The sequence below is a fragment of the Aulonocara sp. 'chitande type north' Nkhata Bay genome, linkage group LG13 (assembly GCF_057382095.1).
Source record: "Aulonocara sp. 'chitande type north' Nkhata Bay isolate Kocher_YH1m ecotype deep benthic linkage group LG13, A_spYH_male_GT1.1, whole genome shotgun sequence".
Lineage (NCBI taxonomy): Eukaryota > Metazoa > Chordata > Actinopteri > Cichliformes > Cichlidae > Aulonocara > Aulonocara sp. 'chitande type north' Nkhata Bay.
Genome location: NC_141356.1, coordinates 19130642 through 19145164, shown reverse-complemented (window position 1 = coordinate 19145164; position 14523 = coordinate 19130642). Strand labels below are relative to the sequence as shown.

The 14523-nt window shown below is 42.4% G+C and overlaps 1 protein-coding gene across 7 annotated transcripts in view; it reads left to right on the top strand.

Moving 5' to 3' along the window:
* ccdc88ab (coiled-coil and HOOK domain protein 88ab) overlaps positions 1-14072 on the top strand; it is a 67486-nt gene extending 53414 nt beyond the window's left edge. For 2 of the 7 annotated variants that reach the window (XM_086258992.1, XM_086258991.1), the window contains 8 exons: positions 1131-1208; positions 3170-3406; positions 3528-3581; positions 4358-4444; positions 5073-5162; positions 5516-5796; positions 5982-8333; positions 8977-14072. In XM_086258992.1, the coding sequence (XP_086115118.1) occupies positions 1131-1208; positions 3170-3406; positions 3528-3581; positions 4358-4444; positions 5073-5162; positions 5516-5796; positions 5982-6872 (1718 nt within the window). In that variant the 3' untranslated portion in view covers positions 6873-8333; positions 8977-14072. The remainder of the gene's footprint in view (positions 1-1130; positions 1209-3169; positions 3407-3527; positions 3582-4357; positions 4445-5072; positions 5163-5515; positions 5797-5981; positions 8334-8976) is intronic. The other 5 variants (XM_086258994.1, XM_086258993.1, XM_086258997.1 and 2 more) reach the window with 4 other exon arrangements.
* The last annotated feature ends 451 nt before the right edge of the window (positions 14073-14523 follow it).

Below are 14523 nucleotides of genomic sequence, written 5' to 3'. Positions count from 1 at the left end.
TATTGGAGAAAAAAAAAATCTAATCCCAAGATGCTTTGCTCTCAGGTAACCTGTCGATCTGTTCAGCTCACTCGTAAATAAGAAACGTCCTGTATCATAGCATCGTAGATATTAAAAGGTGCAATGCGTTGCCTGGTTATCGCGACCTGGCTTGGTTGGTTGTTTTCAGTTGTACTGACATTAACTGTAATCACCAAGAAACAACTAAGCCACATATTTCTGCTATGTAGCACAAAGTTGTCAGTTAGTGTAATGAATCTGTTTTTCACAACACACAAGATAAGAGGTAAGACAAAGAGAACGTAGCCTTTAACAACCATGTAGTAACATTTGCTAAAACACTTGCGTACAGTACAGAAATTACACAGTCGAGTGTGCTGGAACAGCAGCTATAAACCTCTCATTCTTTGAGGTTCTTGGGAAAGTCTTTGCTGGAAACACTGTAGTGCTGTTTTTTGCTGTTAACCTGCCCCTTCTTGTTCTCCTGATTGCACCCTTTAATAATTTTCATCTTGTCGTCTCATCTAGGTGTGGAATGTGTTGTGTTGTGTACAGAATGTAATGCCTGGAAATAAGTTGAGAATGTAATATACAGTGGTCAAAACCATTAACATGAGAATGTGCGGATGATGCTGATTGTGTGCAGGAGACGGTGTGTGTTTTGCATAATGTGTGTCTGTTTTTCTATTGTTTACACAATGTAGTTTTATACAAAAGCCTGCCCTTAAATACAGAACATATAGAAAGTCAGTGGAAGGCATTTCAGTCCATCCAAAGGGCATCCAATAATGTGTGTGTGTATATTTTTAATAATATGGAGAGAATTTGTATAGATTGAAATACCTTACACTTGACTAACCATCTAATAGGCTCTCTAATATTATAATCCACATGTTTTTAAAGTCATATATTATAGTTGTTGTTGTGTCTGTTGCAGTGTTGTCTGTTGTCCAGTTAAGGTGTCCAGGAGCTCAGCTCTCTCTCCCCTGGTTCTGTTTGTGACAACATTAACCACATCCCTCTGTTCTGCCCTTCTTTCTTTTATTTTGCTTTTCCTTCACCTCCCTCCTGGTCTTACTCTGTCGCTCTCTTCCCTCCCTACCTGTCTGTCTCTGGCTGTGATCGGACAGCTATAAAAAGGTTGCCTTTCATGAGGAACAGATCCAAGGACAAAGACAAGGCCAAGGCCATCTACCGGCGCTCCATGTGTAAGATCTCTTTTAGCTGCCACGCTAGCCTTCATCTGCCTCCTCTCCCTCCTCTTGTCGCGCTAGGAGAAACAAAGGAGGAGCAGTCACTGATGTCAGGGTGGCGGTGGTGAGGGACTTCAGTTTTCAGTCACATCTGCAGAATTCAGTGTTTAAAACTCCAGAGTTTTATCATCCATGTTTTAGAGATGTCTGCAAAGGACCTACCAGAGGATCAATTTTTAAATTCTTTATAGAATTTATCCCATCCCCCTGCCGCTCTGCTATACCTGGTGACATCAGTGACTTGTCCTTAAAATTTTTTCCTAGTAATCCCCACCCATCCCATCACTTCTGCCGCCACGTCTGCCGCCGCCACTTTCTCCTGTAGAGTATCTTCCAAGTCTTTACTCACTTTCCTCTCACTATTTGCAGATGAATGATTAACACAACCTTAACACTAACTTTAGTGTTTGTTAGGGCTAAACTATAGGAACAGTGGTGATTTATTTTTTTCTGTTTTCTTTTGTTTCATTTTCACCTCTGGACCAAAACCATGTCATTTGGTCACTTACAGTAATGTGCAATGGGCAGCTTTCTTGTGTGCTTTGTGGTTTTATTTTGTTTGTGTATGCTGAATGAAAGGCCGTGTGTGTGTGTGAGAGAGAGAGAGAGGGTGTGTGTTCAGGTGAGACAGCGGGAAAGACTGTGGGTTTGCCTTTCATGCGCCTGAGAAATGTGTGCTCCCGTCTTTGATTACAGCATGACAAAGAAAATCACTAAGTGCTTGATCATCGCTCGCACTCACCATGGAGGACTTGAAATGGAGCCTTTATTCTGTCTCTCTCCCTCCGTCTGTCTCTCTCTCTTCTCTGTCAGCGTGCTGCATTTCAGATCTTATTCTGCTGACATGGGCTTGCCTCGCTCTGATTTATTTATTTTTGTGTGTGTGTGTGTGTGTGTGCACAGCACCACCGCCGTCGCTCAGAGCAGCTTTGCATGTTTCCATGCTTCTTCTTCGCTGTCGGCTCAGTAATCAAAGTGCATAGAGACGGTCAGGGATGTCAAAAAGTGTCTGGCTGTGACCGACCGTGCACTTTGGTTGATATGTTGTTGGCTTTTAAAATATTATTATTATAATGCTGTATGCCTGCAAGTGCATTGAGTTTTAAAAGGCTTGGACCTGTTATTCTATAGCATGAATTTATTATTGAATATTGACTTATATCCACTGATAATTATAGTCTAGATCTGCCCTGTCAGAGTCCTTCGAGAAGCAAGTCTCAGCACTGGGTAGCCATTTTGAAAAGCCTCTGTACAGATGTTTATTGCTATCATCTAAATGAAAGCCGAGAGAAGTTATAGTTCTGTCTGTGCACAGTTTCAAAACGTTACAGCTTTGCTAATGGCTCAGTGCTGACACAACTTCTCACATGATCTGTGCTCTTCTCGTTTCAGCACAGCCAATTCATGATACAGTATTACAGCGCATCTTTGCTAAGATAATGAATATGAGATGTGCTTTTCTTATATGAAACTTAAACATGATTGGCTAATGTATTTTCCATTTTGTCAGTTGATTTGCTCTGCTGGGGCAGCAGCGGGATAACCGCCACCTTTGCTTTTACAGAATCCTTTTAGATTATTGAAGGATTCTTTGAGGCCACGTCTGTTTCCTGTAATGTCTCTAGGCACATTCCCAATGGTAACTTAGCCTTTGTCTCCAAGAGGGACCTAGATGAGTGTCCTGTGTACAAAAAAATGTTGTAAAAAAATCTTTGCAAGGTTGTTCTTCCATCGTAAGCATATTTTAGCGACCAGTTTCTCTGATTTTAGTTTGCCTTTAAAGTCTAGATGGATTAAATTGAGACTTCTGTAAGATAAAATGGCTATAAATCCTGAGCCATTACTTGAGGTAAGATTATATGTATTAAAATGTCTAATCTCAGTTTTTTTTCTTCATGCCAACCCATCCATCCTAGCTATGAATGACCTGCTTCAGACCATGGCAATGGCAGGTGGTCCTGAGGCTCAGTGGGCGGGCAGCAGTGAGAATCTAGACGGGGCTGAAGCCGGAGATGCCAACATGACGGGCAGCAGCAGGCGCAGCGGGCAGCGCATGAAGGAACTCGCCTTTTCCACCAATGCCATTGATTGTGCCACCCTCACCCTGCCTAGTTCAAGTCACAGTAGAGCCAAGCACAGGCTTCAGGTCAAAGGTCAGGATGCCTGTTTGTGGAAATACATTGTGTTAATTTCCTCATTGCATTTAGTTGACGAAATTTGTTCAGAACAGAGTGAAAAGAAGCCGTAGCATGACTGCACCCTTTATCTCAACAGACAATGCCTCCTGCGAGGATGTCGCCGGCTCATTGGATGATCCCAAGAGTCAAGGTAGAGTAAAGCTTCACACGACATCAGCACGAAACTGTGTCAAAGAAAAGCGCCTGCAGTCTCTCAGCACCAGGCTGGAATCTAACGGGAAAAAACAGGTCATGTCCTCAGGAGTCCCACTGATAATCTTTGGGCTGCCTTCCTGCACTTTGATTAAGCTTGATTTAGAGTTAGATGGGAGCAAAAGAGACGGGGAGAGGGAGACAGATCAGCCTTTGCTGAAAGCAGGATTGACTTTAATACAGGCGCTAGGGTGTTATCCAGGGCAGTTAATCTGGATCCAGGCAACACTTGATCAGGTCTGTGTCGCTTTAATGTAGATGACCCAGTTGCTAAACAGCCACAAAACTACTGGCACACATTCCTTAAGTTAGGTCTACAGACAGATTTCTCTTGTTGTGCTTGAGTGCTGCAAACATCTGCACTTTTGATGGTCAATAAACTGGTTCCACAGGATATTGTTCCCAGAATGAGAGAGAGAGAGACTATAGTGAGACTCATTTCCCACCTCATCACTGTAATGGTTGAAGGACGCCCAGTCTCACTCACACACCGGATGTTGCTCAGAATGTATGAGCCATTAGGTCATCGGATGTTGTAGACACTAATGGTAGTTTGAGACGTGTATTGATTTTTTCCCCCCCTCCCCCAGACTCTGTAAAAAAAATTTTTGTTTCCATCTGCGTTTCATTAAACTTTATTATTTTTGAGCAGTATTGAGTTGTCATGTTACCCTTTAGGTGTGTTGCATTGTATGTTTTTTTGTTTGTTATCAGGGCCACAGAGGTATATGTCTCCCTGCCATTTGAATCGTTGTGCTGTTGGTCTGGGTGCTGTGTGCAGAGTGTCCTGTAGCATCTGTAGTAAGTGACAGTTACTCAGGACTGAGGATCACTGTGGGGCCACAAGCAATCCGCTGGTTTCTGACTCTGATACTGATCTGTAACATTGGGGTTGATTTGAAATTCTAATTTGGTGTCAAGCATGTCGTGAAAACCGGTTTGAGATGATTTCACGGTCACTGGTTTTCAGTTGGGGCTGTCCCTGTCAGCACTGGAAAGAGCAAGTTCATGTTGTCTTCACACCTTTCCTTTTACTCTTTGTCTTCCTTCTCAGTTCCTAACATGGCCTGTCATTTCCTCTTTAATTACTAACAGACTCACACTTGTATCGTCAGTCACTTCCCCTTTATTGGTGGGAAATCGTTCCTTATATTTGGGTGTCCCTGCCGTCTCTGTCAGTAGTTCCTTTGTTTATTGAATGGACATATTGGGGCTGCAGCCTGGCATTGAGCCACCTTTCCTGTCCCTCTGCCTGGCATGTGCCATCTGCTCCCCCAGCAGGAGACGTTCTGTCAGGGTGTTGGCGTCCGTATACGTGTTACTCCTCGCGTTGGTGCATGTTGGTGTGGATACATGTAAGTGTGTACAGATATAAATCCTAACTGTGAATGTATGTGTGCATGTGTCTTACCTCTCGTCCCTTACCCAGCCGCCAGACCCTCCAGTCTTCATAGCAACAGGACCACCAGTAGTAATAGTAACAATAACTCCCACCTCACTTCTCCTCTGGAGGGCAAAGGTATGCTCCTCCTTTCCTCTTCCTCTGCTCCTATCCACTTGTTACTCTTGTCTTCTTCTTTTGCTCCCTTTCATCTCGTTTCTCTCATCATTTCTCAAAAAATAAATTTTTTTTTCTCGCGCAAAAATGTGATCAAGTTGGTTTGGTTCAACTTTAAGCCATTCTCTTTTCTTCATTGGGTAGAAAGCAATAAGTCATGATGGTAATAAAATTAGATCTGAGTTAAATTATGAGATTGTTTTTTCAATATAATGCTTTTTAAATTGCATGGTGTGTTCTGAAAGTGTGGGGTAGTCTGATCACTACTAATGCAATCAGAAATCTTGTAATCCATGCCTCCCCTCGTCCTGCAGGCACATTGAACGGCAGTCTGAGCAGGCCTCACAGCGAGAGCAGCGGCGAGTTCAGCCTGAGTCTGGACCAGGAGGTGTGGTCCAGCAGCGGCAGCAGCCCCGTCCAGCAGCCCACCTCCTCACGCTCCTCCCACCAGAGCCCCCTGCAGCTGTGCAGATCTCTTGACCCATCCGCCGCCGCGGGCAGCGCGGTCCAGTCCCAGATCAGGAAGACGGGATCCCCAGGGAACGAGGTGCTTTCCCTGCAGCAGTTCCTGGATGAGGGTATTGATCCTGCAGAGGTGAGGCCTGAAATTCTGCTATAAGTGCTGTTCTTAGATTTATTGGATTACAGCCTACATATGAAGTGGACTAAAATCGAACATGTTCTTCTTTATTAGTCAGTTCAGATAACGTTTGGAGTTGGACGTGAATTGTTTCCATTGTTATTTGTTCTGTCCTTAATGCTGTTTGCTGTCTTTTGTAGTCTGGCAGTCAGGAGAACCTCACTGTAGACTCTCCTCGCCTCTCCACCTCCTCTGAGCACGGCCAGAAAGAACGCACTGTCACAAAGGGCCGGGGCATACTGCGCTCGTCCAGCGGGAAGGCAGCAGCAGTCAGCGCTGACCGGCCTCCGAGGTCTTCCGGACAACCAGGACGCCCTTCCCTGCGGAAGGCCGAGAGCACACGGGTGAAAGGCTCCGCCCCAATCCGCGCCAGCCTGTCTTCACAGGGCAAAGCGACCTCTGTCTCCGAACGGCTCGATTCAGCCTCCTCCACCCTGCCCCGGGCCAGCAGTGTCATCTCCACTGCTGAAGGTACCACACGGCGTACCAGCATCCACGACCTGCTGTCCAAGGACAACCGGCAGCCCGTTTCGGTTGACGCTCCTGCTGCTGCTGCTTCCACCAGGGCTGGGCTACGCTCGCAGCCCACACCCAGTGAGTACCACCCCAACAGCACCAACCTTAAGGGACCCCTCACCACCATCACCCCCATGCCCAAGTCAGTCAGCTTACCTTGCAATAGCTCGGAGGACCCCGACCTCTCCACCCTTGAGTCTTTCCTCGGCCCTTCCTTCACTGTAGAATCTGTATTCATGGACTCCATCTTTAGTGAGTCAGCAGACAAAAACCTCCCCTTCCTTTCTCTTAACCCCACCTTAGTCAGCAACATCAGCGGGCCTCCTGTTACAAATAAGACCCACCCTCCTCCTGTGCCGCATCACATTCGCACCCAAAACCAGACCCCCCACAGCCAATCAAACGGCCAGGTGAGATCCAGCGAGGGTGTTGATCAGAGTTGTGTAAATAATCCGGATCAGTCACTGAGCCCAGAGGAGAGGGAGTCTCTGTGGTACGAGTACGGCTGTATCTAAATGACGGGGAGGTTTCTGGTTTGCTGATTTTAATACTTGACTTGAAGAGGGAGGAACAAAAGGATGGATAAAGAGCAAAGCCATTTCCTCTGCATGTATTTGTCAGAGTACTGTCTGTCTCTGTGTGGTGTATGTGGGTCATTTTTCCCTGTTTGCTATGGTGCTGATTGGTGACTTTACTTTCATTTTTAATATTTTTTTAACCCCCATTTTCTTTTCTATGATGCGGGACTTTGACTGTTCTTCCGTCCAATACCCTTTCACACATTATTTTTACCTCATCAGATAAGTTTTACCTGGCTAACATTATACTATTATCTGCTGCAGTGAGGTGATACATTTTATCTTGGGAATGAGAAGAAATAGAGAATTATCTAAAGCTTTCATGTGAGGCCAGAACACACAGAGCAAGTCGGTTCAAGTCACACCAGGAATCATAAAAACAGCAGGAAAAGCTTTTTTTTTTTTTTTTATAATGAGCATAATGAGCAAAGCATTCTGGGGCAATTTCTACATAGTAAAGTCAGATAATAGGTTCACTTTGCATTTTCTGTTTATTATGGTGATTCTTGGCAAGTCCCACTTTTCACCTCCTAAATTGCATGGCTTTGTTTTGTCTGTTTGACCTGAAACTTTCATTTGGATTGCTGTGATCAAAATGGTTTTCATCAGTTTGTTTCTTATGATGGTGTGTGCTGTTTGTTTTTTACATTTGATATCTTTTCTGTTTTTCTTTGCTGTGTACACGTTCACTGGAGTGTTTGCTCCCCTCTGCAAATGGATTAATATGATCTGGTGGATCTAAGCTGACCTCCTGGGCTGGTGACAAAATGATGAAGCTTCATTCCCAAAACAATCAGGGCGGCATTTTTAGTTTGAAACGTGAAAGTTGACGGAGAGGACACAGAATACAGCATGGCAATAGTGATTTGGTTTCACGCAGTTTATGATTGTTTGGGGGTATTTTAATTATTTTTTTTAGAACGTGGAGTTGATACTGTAAGTTGATTCATTTGAGGTTGTTTTGTGAATGAAGCGAACATCATTCCTTTTGGTATTTTCTCCTGACACGCCACAAGTTGGATAACTTGAGGTGATATTTGAGACTGACCTATCTTGTATAGACTGCTATCATTAAGTTATAATCAAAGACGAGCACTACATGTTGTGCCAATACTAGTTGAACTGCCTGTATCTACGTCCTTATTTATTTCTGCTTTTGTACTCTTTAGTTGCTGTTTTGAAGTTGCTATATTGTATTTATCTTGATTCAAAGTATCTGCAGGTATGAAGTAAATGAAAATGGTCTGTCATCACTCTGCAGATGTAACATAAGCGTTGCCTTTGTCCTACAGATGTGGAGGGCAGAAAGTCTAAAAGCAGGAGCGGGGAGCCGCAGCAAAGCTGCTAAACCCTGTCCCCCCCACCCTCGTCTGTCTGCTACCATGCTGTGAGCGCGTGGTGAGTGAGCGAGCGGGAGGAAAAGGGGGAGGGGGGTGGGGAGGGTGGGGTCAGTCTTGTCTCCATGGGAACCTAAAACATGGTGTAACAGATGTCGTCCATCCTGCTGTGCGCTTGCTTTCCCCTGCTTCTCTAAGCTGTTACCCTTCTCCCTCACTGTCCTGTCCATCCCCTCACTGTCACTGTGGTGCCAAACGCCTGTTCAAGGAGCCTGATGAGACCCGTCTGCATGGCATATGGGCCATTTTACCGTGTAGCTCTCAGTGTATGCTGCTTCCCCCCCCCTTGGATCTCAAATCCCTCGACAAGACGAGCCATTCGGCTCCAGCAGCTCACCGTTTCCCACTCCTTCATAAAGCATCTCATGCTGTTGGCGACTGCTGAGTGAAGAAGTCGGTGTTTGCAGGCTGCTTATTGTTGCTGCATGGCTTTGGTGTAGCGCTCAAATCCTTCCCTCTTGCATGTAGATCCAGGCGTCCTTCTGTGTTCCCTTGTCACGTCTGTCTTTGCTGGTACAGCTTCTGATCTCTAACTTTCTCCTTTGTCTGTTTTCCATCTCCTTTCCTTCTTTTATTTTTCTCAACTTTCTTGTCATCTTTCTTTTCCTATTCTCTCTACTCCTCTTTGCTTGCTTGGGACTCAGAGAAAGGTGGCCTTGGAGCTGTGTGTCTGAAGCCTAGTAGGGTGAATCTGCTGAGACCGTCTACAGTGAGAAAAGATTGTAAAAGCCTGTCTCACCCCCCCCCCCCCCCCTTTTTTTTTTTTTTTTAACCCAGGACACTTCAGTAGAGAAAAGTGGCTTCCTTCTCTGTTTTCTTCTTTCTTCCTTGAATCAAGGAAACAACTTAAAATTATTAGAAAATGTTACAGTGACAGTTTTTATTTGTTTTCTTTCCACTAAGACTCCAATGGCAGATTGCACTGCCACGTGTCCTTCAGTGTGACGGACAGTTAGACATGCACTAGTGTCTGTGGACTAAAATTAAAGTGCCAGTGTTCACACAACAGCCAACAGGGCAACCTTGAACCAGTGAGACAGACCTTCTTCTGCCCAGTGCCATGGTCATAAAACATTTTGTAACTGGGCAGAACGCACAAACAAAGACAACATGAAGCATGTCCGAAGAATCACAATCTGCATGGAGCAATCAGTCAATCATCCCGCTTCCTTTATCCAATCAAAGAGAACAGTGTTCAATGGAAACATGCCAGGATGCCAAATGGACTCGGACAGGAAGCCATGACAGCTTGATTGAGTGAAGGTAGTGTGAGAGAGAAGTAGAGACTTATCATGGGAGTGTTTCAGGTCACCTATAAGGCAGAGACACACCCTGAGAAAAACCCTACATGTAGTTCATCTTCACCCTTCATTTTCATTTCACCAAATGGCACTGAAGCATCTCATTTATCACTTCCATTGCTGCTCTAATCCAGAGAATAACTGTAAAAGCACAGTCTTTACATTCTAAAAAGACACTCCGTAAGGAAGCGTTTAATAAATCTGTCTGAAGTATAGGTGACCTGCGACCTGCCCAGTGCAAACGGAGCATGTGCAGACTTCTGTTGTGTTGAACATGTTGGCAGTGATGAGACCCAGTGTTTTCCTCCTTTTCCACTTTTACATGAATTCATTTGATGTAATTAAAATTCATCAAGACTACCTGTGTGCGCTCTTGGTTTGTGTGTGCATGTGTATATATAGTCGGGGTACTCTGTTATGAGAGTGTAGTCTAATACAACAGCGCTGCAGTGTGAATCGTGTTGGAGTTCTATTTGAGCTACTGTTTGTGGTCCTTTCCTTTTTCAAAGGTGAAACACAGCAACTCAAATGTAGTTCTTGCAGTACTTGGTTGTTTATCTTACTGCTGAATTACTCTTGATTTCTGAGTTATTACATTTAAGCAGAATTGGTGTGTGAGTAACTTTACACAGTCAGATTTAAATACCCCAAATATGTATAAAATAGCCAGTGCAATAGCTGGTGTAGTGTAACGTTAATTTGTAACTTTAGTAGATACGCATAGTTAAAAGTTAATGCAGTCTAGTACTGAAGTGCTGCAATAAATTTTACCATCATGATGTAGGCATGAAGGGAATAATTATGTAACAGACTTTGTTATAAAATATCCATTAATGGATAAAATGACGAGAAAGGAAGGGCTGCCTTTGTATAGAGGAGAGATATTAACGTCTTCACATGCAGCCAACTTCAAACCATCAAGTCAGTGATGGAATCGAACCTCATCCAGGCTCACTGATGGGAGAAGGATGACCAGGAGTCAGAGGTATGGTTCTTAAAGGCAAGTTGCGTATTTTCTGCTGCAAGCAGTAGTTAAAATGTTCTGCAGCGTGCTTGCAAATGATCCCTTCTTACTTATACTGATCATTTTAAAAAAGCCTCTAATTTTCTCTGAAAATAGAACATTGTGTTTGTCTCCCAGGGCCCATTTAACTTTAAAATATGCATGAAGACTGGACTTTGTTCCCTAATAGGCACATGGGAGGCGATGTAGGCTGAATAAAGGGATGGATGGTACAGAAATGGATGAACCAATATATTCTGTAATTTCATGTTACCTTTAACTACCAATAGACCTTAGAGTGGGTTGGGTAATGAACACATTTTAACCAATGTAAGTAACTTGCTATTAATCTCATTGCAGGCACAGTTTTCTCCAGTTATATATTAACATTGTTTATATTGCAAAATGTTTTTACATTAACAGTAAAGCTTTGAATAAAAAAAAACACACTTTTTTTAATGTATGTTTATTAACTGTATGGTCATGCAAAAATCCAGCATCCAATTGAAACTCTGACATATGTTTCCCCCCCTTTTTTTTTTCTTTTTTATTGTAAGGTTACAATGCAATAAATTCACTTTCAAGGGGCACATAAAAGCTAAGGCTTTTGCTAATCTTTTAAGCATTTTAAAGCGATTTAACATCACTTGATTTTAACATCTCAGCCTTTTCATAACCTTGAGGATGCAAATAACATAGGTTTCCATTTCTTTATCAAGTAAACAGTGAAAAATTACCAGAAAGTAGACATGCATATTTCTTTCATTTGTAAAACTGCATATATAGTGTTGCTGTTAAAGATTGTGGTTTTTAAATTATCCTCTTTAAACATCTGTTTTAAGCCTTTTCACAAATCTTTTCAGCTCCTCGGTTCACTCGGGTACACTCTTAACACATTTCACACATTTGCCAAAGTATTTGGAGAACCTGACTGCTGAACACAATAGGACTTTTAAAAGAATTCAAATGCAGGAAAGCTACTTAAAGTATAGGGAATCATTATTCTCTTATATGCATTTGGTGCTTTTTCCAAAGTTAATCTGTGCCCTAAAGTGATCAAACAGCTGATTTATCCAACAGCTGACATCAGCCAAGGAGAAATACGGATTATATGTGGTGTGACAGAAACTGGAAAACTGAGAAACCAAAACTAGATCTTCCGGTCTTTATTATTCTAGGTAAGGGTTCAAAAATTGAACGACTCACAGGTAAGTTTATACTTAACGTCGAAAAAAAGATTCTTTGAAACTGCATTAATTATAAAATTTGGACCATGTTAATTAAAGTTGCTTTGTGAGAGTGGATATTTCTAAAATCATCTTACGCACTGTTTAGATCCATCGTAACTTGCTACTAGCAGTCCCTGTCTTGGCTTGTTGTTGCCATCTGCAATTAAGCAAAACATGAGAAATATCTAATTTTTAAGGTTAATTATGAGCAAAGAAAGTGGAGATGAAATTTAAAGTGTATATTTTTTCCATAATATTTTTTACTAAACACACCCAATTCAAAGTAACCAGGTAAGCATATGCACAACCCAAAATCTCATGCTCTTAGCTCTGGTTCATGTAAGTTAATATTTTATGCACAAAACTCTGGATGAGCATAGAAGCTCTAGCCATTTCCTGTTCAAACCTTCTGTTTGTGAGGGGCAGCCAATCAGGAAAAAAAGCTACCCCCTAAGACCCGAACTCTTCCACGACATGCATTTTTAATTTCTCTTTGATATTTGGGCATATTGGGGCCCGATGAATGTAAAAACAAAGAATTACCAGATTTTTATTTTTATTTTAACCTTATTTTTGTTTTTAAGAAAAGAGCAATTTTGATAGAACAGTAGCAGTATGTCCTCATAAGTGGATATCAGGCCCTTGTAGAGCAAAATTGAGTATTTTAGTCTAAATAACCCAAAATGTGTTGTCCACATATGTGGACGCCAGGTCCTAGGAGGTTAAAGGAGGGGGACAGGACAGAATTGTTTTAAGTTGAATAATAAAGTCAGTAAAAGTCCAAGAATAAAAAAAATATGGACTTGCAACAGGATACAGATGGATCTGCACACCACCTGTGTGACTAAAGTCGTGAGCAGACTCACTGTAAGGTCACAAACGTTGACGAATCACTGTTAACGTTTAACTGAAAACTTATTTGTTAAGCCTGTGCAGCTCACATATTAACATCAATGATGGCTCACTTGCAGCCTAACAAAAGCAGACCAGAGGTGAGTGCAAGGGCCCTAAAATAGTCAAAACTTAAAGGAATTCAGCCTTTAATATTTTTGGTTTTGCCTGAGCTTTCTCGGCTACAGCATATCAAAATATTTGAGTCTAGTTTGGTTTTGTCATAATTGACCAAAAAAAAAGCTTGATGTCAACTGTCCAAATACTCTGGCAAACTCTGATAAATTCTCCTCCTTCTAAGATAGTCGTTAAAGCCTAACTGTATTTTCCCCATTCCATTTAAACATTCTCATAAGCGTGGAAACGAGTGCACACACATACATACACGCGCACACACACAGACACACACAATGAAAGAAAAGCATCTCATCAACAAACAACTGAGCACAAATGGAACTACTGAACCATACAAAACATCACAGTTTCAGTACTGGTTTTACAACGCTTCATTGTGGTGCAAAAAGTGGGAGGAGACACAGTTTTCATGGCATGTCAGATATGTCCACAGCACAGGCGCTTGATACAGTAGGCTGGGGCTCACATATGATTTAAATGTATTTACTTTTTCTTTTTTCTACAGTCTGTTTACCGTGTTAGCGCACAGATATGCGATGGTCCGAAGCTTCGATGTGGTTTCTGCTCTTAGGTGACCACCAGCAACAGGACGGGTGGTGCATGAGTTACTATTAAGCAGCGCCGCACGGGACAGGACAGATAGCAAGCCTCACCCCTCCACTGGTACAAAGTCACACACTCACAAAGTTTCTACGACACAGTGCTGCAAAGTTTAACCACTGAAACACAGATATGTTTTTTTTTTTGTCCTCCTAAAAGGCAGAATCTTTGATCTCGTGTGCTTTCATGATGTGAATTCCAAAAATATTTAACAAGAAGAAATCTTTATCCCAACATTTCAGCATTCGGTGTGTGCAGTGATCTGTGTGTGAGGGGATGAATCTCCATTCAATTCAAACCCTTAATATTTTTAACCTCTGCATAAAACAAATGGAAAATATCAAAGATTAGATCAAAACACTAACAGCTACAACATTTACAACAGAATCTGACAAAAAAAACAAAACTAAACGGGGCCAAATTCACTGACTGCAGTTGATCAGCGAAGGTCCCAGAGCCCTCTAGCCAGTGTAGCCCTCTTCCCATCGTGCCTTTTTTAAAATTTCCTCCTGTCCATTCCCTCGGCTGCATTCCTTTTTAAACATGCTTTTTTTTTTTTTTTTTTTTTTTTTTTTTTTTTTTTTAAAATAATGCCAGGACTTCACACAGAAGTACAGCAAGCCAAGACTGACAATATACAAATTATTTCAAGAACACAATCAGAACAAGAGACAGGCATAAGGGTGACATCATCATCATCACACGTCGTGGTGCTACTAAGATGGTAGTACGAACTGGTTAGCGAAGGTCACGACAAATGTGGAGATTGTAAAAGGGAAGGAATGATGAAAGTAGAGTGGCAGAGGTAGGGTGAGAGGGAAGGATTTTGGCAAGCATAACCTGAAGTTGCAGAAAGGTTCACTCCCTCAGAAGAGCGACCACAACAGCATCGAGTCTTAAGTGTCTGTGCAAAAACAGTACAGGCCATCAGAGAGTTAAGATAAATCATGCTTCACATCAAATACACACACACACACAGACACAAACAAAATGAAACTAAAGAGTTAGATTGAGAGCATCCATGCTTTCAGA